Source organism: Ruditapes philippinarum, unplaced genomic scaffold (assembly GCF_026571515.1).
Source record: "Ruditapes philippinarum isolate M1 unplaced genomic scaffold, ASM2657151v2 ctg5649_1_1_1_1, whole genome shotgun sequence".
Taxonomy (NCBI): Eukaryota; Metazoa; Mollusca; class Bivalvia; order Venerida; family Veneridae; genus Ruditapes; species Ruditapes philippinarum.
In genome coordinates, this window is record NW_026853286.1 from 1 (window position 1) to 13,018 (window position 13,018).

Genomic DNA, 13,018 nt, shown 5'->3' on the forward strand with positions numbered 1-13,018 from the left:
TTTTTTTAGTTTACAGTTACTATGATAATATATATTTGAGAAGTATATCTTGAGACTGAAGTGCAGTTCGTTCTTCGGAGAATCGAAATTGTATGAAGACAACAAGATAGGGTGACATAACGGGTGCTTGTTTTACAGCAATGATTGTCTGTTCTGTTTCTGAGAGGTTTGTACTGTTAAGCTTTCTCGGGGCCCATAAAATGGATCAGTGCTGTTTGTATAAATAAAGGTTATAAAGAACCACACGTGTATCAGTTATTGAAGCATACTTATACATGTATTAAATAAAGTTACAACAATATGTCCATTTTATTCACGAACTGTTTAAGGAATATTCTTAGGAATATGCCTTAGGTTGGGAGAGGGGACTCACATCCCCTCCCCCAATGGATTGTTTTAACACCAGAATTTACTTAGTCCTTGGTCTGCTTTTAAAACCCGCTGGATTTGCTTAGTCCTTCACTCGCTGAACTTGTATAATGACTTAGTCAATTTTAAATTGATGAATAGTCTATTGGTCTTCAAAGGATTACACTATCAAAATAAGAAAAAAATCGGTCAAAAACAGAAATGGCCGGGTTGCATTTGTATACCATTATCATGAGGCTTTCATGTAGAAATAATTCTACCATTGACCATTCATGTTGAAAATTCATCTGAGTCTGTAAACAAGAAGTGGATGAAGTTGAATCCCGAGGTAAATCCCACGTGTTAATGCTGTATACCACATATTGCGAAGCTGTGATAAGTAGTTGCTGAGAAAAAATGTTTCGAAAATTTCCTACAATTGACCATTAATGTCGAAAATTTTAATAAGTCGGTAAACAGGAAGTGGATGAGCGACAGTCCTGGAATTGAATCCCGCCGTATTGGACCATGTGTTAATATGTTGTATACCAAATACCAATTAAGAGACTGCGATAAGTTGTGACGAAAATTTCCTACCATTGACCATTAACAGGAAGTGGATATGCGACAAGCCTGAAATTGAATCCCACCGTATGAGACCACGTGTAAATGCTATATATCAAATATCAAGATTATATGATAAGTAGTTTCTGTGAAAAATGCTACGAAAATTTCCTACCATTGGTTATTTATTTTGAAAATTTAAATTTATGTCGGTAAACAGGAAGTGGATGTGCGACAGACCTGAAATTGAACCCAACTGTATGAAACCACGTGTTAATGATGTTTATTGAATATCAAGAAGCTGTGATAAGTAGTTTATGAGAAAACTGTTACGAAAATTTCCTGCCATTGACTATTGATTATGAAAATTTGAAATTTATGTCGGTAAACAGAAAGTGGACGAGCGACACAACATGTGAGCGACAAAACCTGAAATTGTCTCCCAACGTATGTCGATAAGCTGGCTTTTTTGTAGGGTGTGGGCAACCTTGTTAGAAGCTGTTAATTCTGAATGTTGGGGTCTTAACCTGTTTGGAAAAAAAAGTTTGAGTCTGTGTCATATCTTACCACCTTTCTTAAACATATCTTACCACATATCGTGCGCCTACCACCGTACAAATACCGTACATAAATATCTTAAACATTCATCATAATTTGAACTGTAAGCATCTGCAATAAAGGATAGACGTAATTGCATAATTTAAATACTAAATTTTATTTTCGTCTGATACTTTCAGTTTTTTTAATTCATTACATAATTTAAATCTAGTTGTATGCAAGAAATAAATGGCTTAAAGTGTTTAATGGTAATTTCGCGCACCGACGGGTTATCTGCTCGATATGGGAAATTTAATATTCACCAGACCAACAAGAGATGTAACATTGTTAAATATTCATTCAACACTCCCGAAGGCTTGTCTTAGTTACGTTCTCGCCGTAAAATTATCATTCTGTCTTAGCGGATGGCAGATGGTTACTTTAGCCATTTTTGGTGGAAATAATTCACAAATATTAATGGATTAAAATAAAATATTTATATTTAAAAATTTCTACTTCATGTTAATATCTTAAAATTTAACTTGAATTGGCAGGAGATGGTGAAATTTTAGGAAGACTTCATTATTACTTTACAACACATGCACATTTAAATATACTTAAGGACAATGAAAACGCACGGTCAGGATAATGGCATTTTAACAAGGAAAATATATTTCTTTTAAATATTTGTTCAAAGTTTCATAAAACCGAATGTATTCCGGTTATTTTGATACCAAAGTTATGAAAATTGATTGCAATTTAATGAAGTTATTGCATAATAAAGACAGTACCCGAAATATCAAAAGTAACACTTTTGGCTAATTGTGATAAGATCACAACGGAAAACAAATTGAACTAGTTCATAGTTACTTAATGAAATGAAATTATTTATTTTTTTAAACTGATAATTATTAACTTGTTTTTCACAAATTTTTAGAAATGTTAGACACAAATGAGCAATTAAAATCTTTATGAAAATGAATATTAAACTATGCCAATGGTCAGTTTTAGAAATCGTAAAAGCTCACATAGACATTGCATATAAACACTTTTCCTCTATAAAAGGTGCTAAATTTCAAACACTAGCAAATTGTACGCAATGGTTCTACAAAGAAATAACCGCTGGGTAGATTTAGCACAGATTCGGTCTTGTCTATCTTACAAACAAAGCGCAAACCGTTTTGGTGTCCATCGGTCTACAATTTCTCGGCTTCACCAGCGTTTTTGCACTACACTACTGGCCGAATGGCGTCATGTTCCACAGGCGACTATCCGCACCGTACGGTCTATGAGGCGACGATGTACATCTGTACGAGACGCTGATGGAGGACATTGTTGTTTTTTAAGATCCCGACGGTGGCATTACGAATAGACATTTATGAGTGACTTTGTTTTTGATTTTCATTTTGGTTTTTGCCTTAGTTAAGTTTGCATTACTGTCATGAAAAAGTGTGATTTTGGGATTTTCACCTTTGGTTCTTCGTTTTACTGGACGGTGTACATTAGATTTTAAACATTTTGAATTATTTTCAGTTGTTAAGTTTGCGTTTTGTATTAAAGTTATGATATATATCTAATGGAGTCGTTAGTGTTTTGTTTTTATGTAATTAAATGCATTTAGTGCGGGCGTGCGTTTTCATTGTCCTTAAGTATATTAATCTAGTCTCATAAGAAGAAAGAACTATATGTTTGCTGACGAGACGATTTAAAACTTCACCTAAAAGTCAAAGGCGTTCTTGATATTAAGGACTTTTACTTTATGTTCAGAAGGAACAAAGTAAATAGCAGCTGTATATTTATGATGATTGAACACATGAATCGAAGTTTAGAAACAAAGTGGGCAATATATTATTCCTCATCTCAACTAGAAATAAATGTCAAATTGCTTGTGTTAATTATTTCTTCGTTTTCTAATCGGACGAGTCCATACGTTTTATAACAGCATAAAAGCATCAGATAGCCTATTTCTATGTTAAATTGTCCGGTCAGCTACTGCCCGTTTCAACGTCGAGAACTGAACCTGGGAAATTTTCAACGTTGAGAATAGACTCTGCCAGCAATTCATTAAAAAAAAGTCGTTGAGAACTGATCAATCGTTATTTGTTTTCATTAAAATACAATGTATGGTCAGTTACATTTTAGTTAGACGTCTGTTTAAAGTAGAAAACGCTTGGAAGAAACAGTAATAAAAATTATTTCAAGCGAAACGGATCAGGGTAAGAAACCGTTGCTTGGAGTTTGCTCAATTTCGCAGCGGTTACTTCCCCTGATAAGTACAGAGAATAACTGAGCACGAACGCACGGCACAATGTTGCAAATTTATCAAAATCCGTTGAAAAATGACCATTGGCGACATAAGGGGGGGGGGGGGGTTAAATGTCAACGGCTTCCAAATTTAATGTTACACTTTTATCATGTATGTACATTTTTTCAATTATATACTATGATGATTTGACATTAGCAAAAATCTACTAAGATATTATGAATAAATATTTTTGAAAATGAATCTGCTTCCAATTCCTCTACTTGAACTCTGTTTTTAACTGTATCTATAATATAAGTTGTCCTAAAAGGATTTAAGCACACGCTAAACTTTCGTTTGTTTTTCTGGTTTTCATGCCGATTTTTAAATATCCTGGAGATCAATCCATATAACGGGCTTTCCTGGATAACTAACTAGTAATAACCAATATCTCCATAAATGAACGACAACTTATCCTACATGATTTCTGAATCAGTAGCGAGAGACAAATGACCATTTGGTTCAATTTCCGAGACTAATTGTCAGAAAGAAGTTACACAACACCCGAGGATCATACCAGCGTCGCGTGGATTACCTATACGATCGATGTTCTACCTATTGAGCTAAGCGGGCATTGTTATTCCGAAATACCTTTTTCAAAATATGCTTGTTTCATGGCAAAACAGCAAATTTTCATATTTGTGGCGTCATGGCCAAGTGGTTAACGCGTCAGACTAGTGATTTAATGATCGCTTGTCGCATGTGTTCAAACCCTGACAGTGGCAAGTCGTTGTTTCCTTAAGCAAGAAACGTTACGCCGATTGCTCAGTACTGGCTGGTTCCAAGAACGGATACGAAAGTGTGCCTATAAGCTAATAGATTCATAAACAATCGAACAAAAATAAATTCTGTATTAATCAAATTTTCATATTTCGTATTATGAACCATATTATTTAAGAATTATAATGATCAAAACAAGTTTCATAATGCAATGAACCCGATTTTTTCTTTGTGGGCACGGCGCCAGCCCACAGATAGAACTGGTTATGTCGTCATATCAGACAGAAAATAATATCCTTGGATGCAACCACGATTTTTTTTATCTTTCCCAGCATGCATTTTGAAGGGTACCAATGATGTTGCAAAGGCATTTAGTTTGCTTAAAGCAGCATGCCTCCAGATTTCTGGTTATTTTCATGAATAAATTGAAAATGTAGAAGAAAAATAATAAAAAGGGAACAATGAAAGTAAACACCACTTACAACCCATGTTAAATTACAGAGGTAAAAATATGTCCTTACTGCGATAGTAACGCACTAGAAATATATGGTGTGTACTGACAAGTACTGCAAAATCAGTCATAAATCGCACACAACATGTAAATCGACACTGTACTTGAAAGTTTTACTTTTCTAATGTACATTTTTCTAAATTTTATTTTTTCTTAAAATATATTGCCTCATCTGCAGGCATGCAGCTTTAACACATATTTATCTGTGGTACAAGGAAAACGTACGACGGGAACTATATTAAATGTCCTCTTTATTATGTAACACACAATTATTTCTTATATACAACGTTAGAATAAACTTAAAACAGAACTTAAATCTTCTATAAACATTACTATCTAACAATAGAAATTCAAGAATATTATCCTTCCAAAATTTTATAGAACAAAGAAAACAAGATACACAAGCACATGGAACAAGAAAACCCAGTGTAATCCAATTTCTCAAGCTTGTGCATTTAAAAACAACACAATTTTATTCAGCAAAATTCGACTCTTTGACGCAGGTGTATATATAACCACCGCCTTCAAGACCTGGCACCTACATCTACCTTCACCATCGGTCATCGGTACTTGTATTTACAAGTTATTTCTATTAAATAGGAACCCATTCGCTCCTGTAACCATATATAACAATACAACCTTTGGGCATAAACCAGGGACGCTATTCGATGTGAAACATTTAACAATCTAGGTACACATATCTAAATATGCACTCTATTAGGAAAATAATGCTGAACTTCTAGACAATTATTACATAGTTAAGCCAATTATATTGTGTACAAATGTGGCAAAGTACATGTATCTGGACAAATAATATAATTTGTAATTCATGTAAAAAAATCAAATAAATAAAGAACAGGATGGGCCATTAATATATATACAAATGCTCTATGACAATGACAAAAAGTAGAAAAATCTATAATTAGCACTTAAGAGATCCTACTGACAGGACCACAGTTTTCCTTATGAAGATACATTAACACACATGACAATTACTCGATGCAAATGCAATTTAAAATTCATGCCAAATATGTATACCTATACGCTAAAAACGCTAGTACATGTAGTAAATACACTAATAAGCCAATATAAAAGTTTATATTAAATGTATACTTCAAACAACTACCTCTCAGAGACGTTAAAATACATATTATATGTCTCTGTACATGTATTTCATTTTCTGCTGCGTAAGTGAAACATTTGTTTTCAGTAAAGTAAATAAAGTTATAAATATTTCAAAAGATTACATTGTGATAGAATGAAATTCATGCAATATTTATATCAATGATAATGTTGAACTATTAACATCCGATATGAAATTTCAGTTTGATACAAAATCCGATATAACTATGCAGTTTACACTTATTCAAAACTAGAAATGAGTAATTAATGAAATATTGCTTTTCAAATTATTGTCTTGTCACATAAATCTTAAAACACACAGACTGAACTGGCTTGATCATATTCTGACAATTCCATGAATTAAAAACATAAAGTCTGTGTCTCGTTAAGGTTCTATACACAATGTCTATGTACATGTATATCATTCCTATCTTCTCCTCGAAACAAACAGTCATAGACTATCAGGCAATACAGGTTGTTGCAAACATTCTTATCTGATTATTAAGCATGCCAGCACTTACGTGGTAACCAAATACTTGTCCATCTCTCTGCTAATTTTAAAGTTGTTTTCTTCATAAGAACTCTGCTTTTGAATGAGTCTTCGCTCACCAAGCTTTATGCCAGGAGAAGATGACTCTTCCCCAGTGTTTATCCTGGCTTCAAGTTCCCCAACAATACGCATAATCCTGCCCCGGGAAATGTTGTTGCAAGACAGATCAAGAAACTGAAAGGATGGCAAGAACATAGAAGCTGACGCAATCTGGTTCGCTCCGTCGTCACCTATCTCATTTCTATCCAGAAGAATTTCTTTCAAATACTTCTGTTCACCAAGCATCTCCGCTATGCATTTAGCCCCATTATTACCAATGTGGTTCTGGCGTAGATTGAAGTGTTGGATATATATACCGTTTGAAAGCTTGATGCATTCGCACACATCTCTTGCGAAGTCATCGGATATATTGTTTTCTTGTAAACAGAGATAAGTCATTTCTTCGAAGCATTTATAACTGTTTAAACTCATGAAGATGCGCTTTTGACCAAGATACGTATTCCATAGAGAAAGGTGGTTCATTGCTCGTGGCTGCAGAAGGAAGTCTAGAAATGGTTCTTCTTGTGCAGTTGGGGACAAATCTTCAGCTACTGAAAGACTTCTTCTATCAGATGTTGCAAATATTTTGTTCTCACTAAAATCCAAGTGTTCCAGATAAGGTGGCCTTTGGAAGTTCCTGAAAAAATCACGTGATCCCCTTGGAGACAATTCATTCTTTCGCATTGACAGCTTCTTCAAAGATCTGCTTACCAGAGAACTGGCAATAATTGGACTTCCTTTGTCTCCGATTCCACATTCACTGACATTTAACACCTCAAGCAAGATCAAAGATTCTAGCCAACTGGCAAGAATAACACTTCCATCTCTACCGAAATAGTTTTTATGTATTCGAAGTCCTGTCATTGCTTTATTTCCACCCATGGCTTTCGTTAAAGATAACAGTCCGCTTTTCCCCGTAATTCCCATTATTTCTTTTATTTAAACCGGGCCCAGAGTGCCCTTTAGATAAATCTACAGCCCAAATTTTCAACCCCTTCCCTCCCCCAGGGGGCAATTTTAACTTCAAAATTTTTTAGATGTTTCAAAAATAAGTCCAAAATGGTCACAGGTTTTTTCAAAAAAAGCATTGTCTTTTATATTTAAGATGGCTGATTTTTTAAATAAACCCCTCTCTAAAATATTTTTGGGGAGAGTCGCAAGGCTTTAGACCGGGTTTTTCAAAATTATTTTTATACATTTAAGGGTAAAAATTTTTAAAAAATCGGGCCCAATTTTCAAATCTTCATCCCGTAAAAGGGGACGATTGCTAATTAGAAGTCCAAATTTTTTAATTTTCCAAACTACCGTTTACTGTGGCATTTAACCAATGCAATCCATCCTCTAAAACGAAAGATTTATCCATCATTGGTACTGAAAGATCAACAACAGGTTTCTGTGTTTTAGCTTTTTGACATTTTTTGATGATTTCCCCAGCTTTAATAATACTAGCATCCATGCTTAACCCCTCAATTCGACAATAGATCAGGTCAGTGCTATAAAAGCTGCTTTTTGAAGATACAGTGAGCGTGTGTGTGCCAAAAATACCTATTTCTCTCAGCTCATCAGTTTTGAAGGAACAGGATAAAGCCTCTCTTTTATCTTCCTCATTGGTAACATAACGAGACCCCATATCAAACATCCCAATCAGTGTCTGCACATAACCAAAGGAATCTGCAATTGTCTTCATGTCACCTTTGTTGCAACTACATAGTAAAACTTTGCTAACAAAAGCATCCCTTACAATATTGCTGCTAAAGTTAAAGTGACCTCTGCCTCGACCTATTATCTTTTCTCTTATCAGATTTCTGCAAGCCGTCTGTAAAGCTGCTTTATCAACAACTACCTCCTTTGGTACTTTAATCAAATCTCCCCAAAAAAGACATTTCTCGAGCTCTTTTGACACCTCTTCATTGATTGGCTCTGAAGAAAATACTGTCGTCTTTTCTTTTACAACGAAATTTTCTGTAAGAACTTCCTGTGGTATTGCCACAGTGCCATCAGTACAAAACGACTGTACAATGTACACTGCTAGTGTAATAAGATGCTGACTAGTGGCATCATCTATATTCGCCAAATATTTTCCTAATTCTGAATTCAACCAGTCTTTAAAAACTCCAGCTACAGGCGTAATCTGAGAACGACTGGAAACCGCTGTATGATCAAGTTTTAGCCTCTCTTTAAGAGAATCAGATTCAAAGAAGCCATGAGCTCTATCAAATATGAAAGGGTCCTCGAGTAATGACCTAAGCTCTTCGGGGAGGAGTTCAATGGCATACATTGTAGCTTCCTGTGTCTCTTTTGATGCTTTATTTCTATCAGCTGCCATGGACAGTTCTGCAAAACTTTTAGGGCGGAAATCTAGAAAATACAAAGGGTTTAATGTAAATATTGCAAACCAAACATGTACAATACATCTAAGAAATGTATAAAAACAACTTGTTTGAAAGAATTAACAAAGATATTGACGATGTTTGTCAGAAATAATCTTTATCACACTTAATTCAAGTGAAGAACATATCCTGTTTCAAATAAGGAAGCATCATTTGTTAATTTCAGAGATTCCAATTCCTGAAGGTTACAAAAACTGCTTGGAATTAAAGATCAGCCAAGTAAGACTACGTGATGGCGTAAGAATCTCTGACAGTATAGTTTGCTTGTAGTCTGTAAATATCTTACAAGTTGTGCTTTTATGCAGACGTATTGATACAAGAAATAGACTGTGCATAAATGATTTACCAAGGGATGACTTCATCAGTGATGATCTACAACGTTCAATGTCTGTTTCAAAAACTTTTAGTTCCGACTTTATATTGTCAACTGGATGGCCATTTAAACGTGCAGTTTCCTTTAACACCTGCAATAAATTACGAGAACTAGAAATGTGTCATCATGCCACGGATGCCCCCGCATGCAGCCAAAATTTCAGATGGTGCATTAATTATTTTTTTCATTTTAAGTTCAAAGCCCTTAAAACTTTTCAATGTTAACACAAACCATTTTCATACAATTTTCAAGGCATTGAAATTATTCAGTCTTAACCTTTTTAAAATAGCATATTGCATATTTGTAGCCAAAATACGAGGGATGTCCGGAAAGTTCATATACTTCTTCATTTTTCATTATATAACAATACATACGTTGTACAAATTTTGTCAGCAAAAATATACATATCTAGCGAACACATTTATCAAAAATTACTGAATTGTGACTTACTTTTGTATTTTATTTTTACAGCATTTACATACAACATATATACATCATCATGGAGCACTTTGACAACGTCAACGGCGTCAATTTAATTTCATGTTTATCCACTATTTAATTTCTTCCGATTTAAACAGCCATGGAACCTGCCTGGCGCATATTTTATACATGTTATGTTCCCTTGCTATTACTTAATTTCATATACTACATTTAAAAAACAACAACAACAACAAAGGTGTCACTTGTTCCCATAGTGTGTGAAATGTCTGTCTTTTTCAAGAACGCAATCTACGACATTTCGGCCATGCTACTTTTGGTCGTCTGATACGTTTCTTATACAAAATACTGTCATCACCGCTTCTTAATCGTGTTTGACAATTAAACACAAGTTTCCCTTAACAATTTATGGTTTGTTTTTTTTCAAGTAAAGATTATAATCATTACTAGCGTTGCTTTGAAGTTAAATAACATTACGTTGCTCCGTCCTTGAATTTGACGTCATGTTTGCGACACAAAACTAACGCAACTTCATTGCCTATAATCGTCGTTAACAAGTTGTTTCTTTGCGTATGACGTCGTAATTTTCACTAAATATCACGCAATAGTACCATTTGATGTCACAACATTAAAACAAGAATTTGCGTTAAAATGACAACTTTTAGCCAATTTTTATTCGAGTAGCTATTGTCATGAAATCAAAGTGCTCCGTGATTCGTTGATCATGTTGCCATGGTGATTGGCGATTTGCGAATACAACTTTTATCATGTTTTTAAATTTAGAAATTTGTAGCAGAATAAATACTTAAGCAAAATATTTAATCATCATATTAATATAACTGCTTATAATAATTTTACAGGCTTGTCTACGAACTTTCCGGACAGCCCTCGTAATGGCTAAAAGTATGAGTTCTGAAACTGAAAGTTCAAAATTTTTCCAACATTCAGGAAAGATAAGTTTGTCTAAAATCATTGAACCACAACCAAATTCAAACTTAAACTGCTTATTCCTAAGATGTATCTATATTATTTTCAAAGTGAAAGGGACATAACTCTGCAAAATAATCATCAAACCATGACCAAATTCCAACTTGACCTCCCCATTCCTTTGACATATCCATATGTCAAATTTAAGTTGAATATGTAACACTGTTGTGTAGATAATGAACAGAAACTGTAAATTTCATATTATGTTCAAAGTGAAAGGGGCATTACTCTGCCAAAAATCATTGATCCATGACCAAATTCGAACTTGGCCTGGGCATTCCAAAAACATGTCCATATGTCAAATTTGAGTTGAATGTGTTGTACTGTTGGGGAGATAATGAACGGAAACTGAAAATTTCATATTGCTTTCAAAGTGAAAGGGGCATAACTGTGCCAAAAATCATTGAACCATGACCAAATTTGAACTTGACCTGCGCATTCTTTTGGCGCATTCATATGTCAAGTTTGAGTTGAATGTGTTGTACCGTTGGGGAGATAATGAACGGAAACTGAAAATTTCATATTATTTTCAAAGTAAAAGGGGCATAACTCTGCCAAAAATCATCGAACCATGACCAAATTCGAACTTGACCTGTATTTTCTCAAGACATATCCCACAGATTTATATTACATATAATATCCGTGACATATCCATATGTCAAGTTTGAGTTGAATGTGTTGTACCGTTGGGGAGATAATGAACGGAAACTGAAATTTCATATTATTTTCAAAGTAAAAATGGCATAACTCTGCCAAAAATCATCGAACCATGACCAAATTCGAACTTGACCTGTATTTTGTCATGACATATCCATATGTCAAATTTGAGTTGAATGTGTGCAACCGTTCTTAAGATAATGAACGGAAACTGATGATGACGGAATGACAGAATGACGGAAGGACGGAATGACGGAACAGGGTAACACTATATGCCCCGGCCATTACATGGCGGGGGCATAAAAATAATAACTTTCTGATCAAACATAATTTCTTTTTGATACATATACACATGTACTCTGCTTTGTTATGTGGCAAATCATTACAAAAGGATTAAAGATTTAAACACATTAAGAGGAACGCAATGACACTTCACAGTATTTGATTTGAAACAAACACAACAACATTTCATTGTTGTCGATTGAAAACGGACAACATATGCTACAAATCAAGTTTATCCTAAACTACTATGGAATCGTTAATTTTTGTGAGCAAAAAGAGAGAATATAAATACAGTGAAACCTTAGTAATGCATACCTTTAGCATGTCTTCACCTAACATCTCTTTGTCAAGCAGGTTTTTCAGTCCACCATACCTCCATAACTTTTCAAATTGTTGCAAAGCATCTAGTGAGCCTATGTAGATACTGAAAATAACACTGCCCTTTGATAATCCAACCATATGCATATTGACTTTCTCCATGTAATTTAATGCAACAGGTACATCCTCAGGATTATTTATAAATGAGAAAATCTTTTCTATCAATTTAAGTCGCAATTCCTCCCTTTTAAGTTCTACTTCTTTCTCTTTTCTTTTAATCTCTTCATCGCTGCTAACTTCTGGTATTTGGTTTGCTTCAATTTCCATTGGTCTTGGTGCAATCCTAGAAGAATCAACTTCATCAAATGAAATTTCATTTTCTGGGACTGTTTCAGCGCCTTCAGGTACTTCGCTATCTGAAGAGGCATCTGTTGGCTGTCTTGGGACACCAGATGTGTCAATCCCTGCTGATTGAACTGTTTCTTGGTCGATAAATACTTCTTCTGACAGTCGAAAAACTGATTCCTGGTCAGCATCATGTTCCAATGGACTACTTTCTAAATCTTTTAAAACTTTCATATTTATGTCTGAACAGTTACCATTGAAACACGCTGTCCCATAACGATCAGTAAAAGCGATAACTTCCCATCTAGCTAGTAATGTACCTGCATTGTGATTATAACAAATAGTTTAATTTATATATTTATCATGAAAACAGGACAATCGCATGTTGCAGCTACTGTGTAGCAATAGACCAAAAATCATTAACAGGGTAAAACGCATTTTTTATTCAAGGCCTATAACTCGGCTAAAAATCCTGGAAACCCCGTGTAATATGTGCAAGTACTTAAGATACCTATAAATTCTGTAAATGTTCATT

At 34.5% G+C, this 13,018-nt stretch overlaps 1 protein-coding gene across 1 annotated transcript in view; it reads right to left on the bottom strand.

The window, feature by feature from the left end:
- Positions 1-7,981: 7,981 nt before the first annotated feature.
- LOC132736395 (uncharacterized) overlaps positions 7,982-13,018 on the bottom strand; it is a 28,580-nt gene continuing 23,543 nt past the window's right edge. Inside the window, exons 4-6 of the mRNA XM_060723521.1 lie at positions 12,136-12,803; positions 9,430-9,547; positions 7,982-9,051 (exon numbers count right to left, since the gene is read on the bottom strand). Of these exons, the coding sequence (XP_060579504.1) occupies positions 7,982-9,051; positions 9,430-9,547; positions 12,136-12,803 (1,856 nt within the window). The remainder of the gene's footprint in view (positions 9,052-9,429; positions 9,548-12,135; positions 12,804-13,018) is intronic.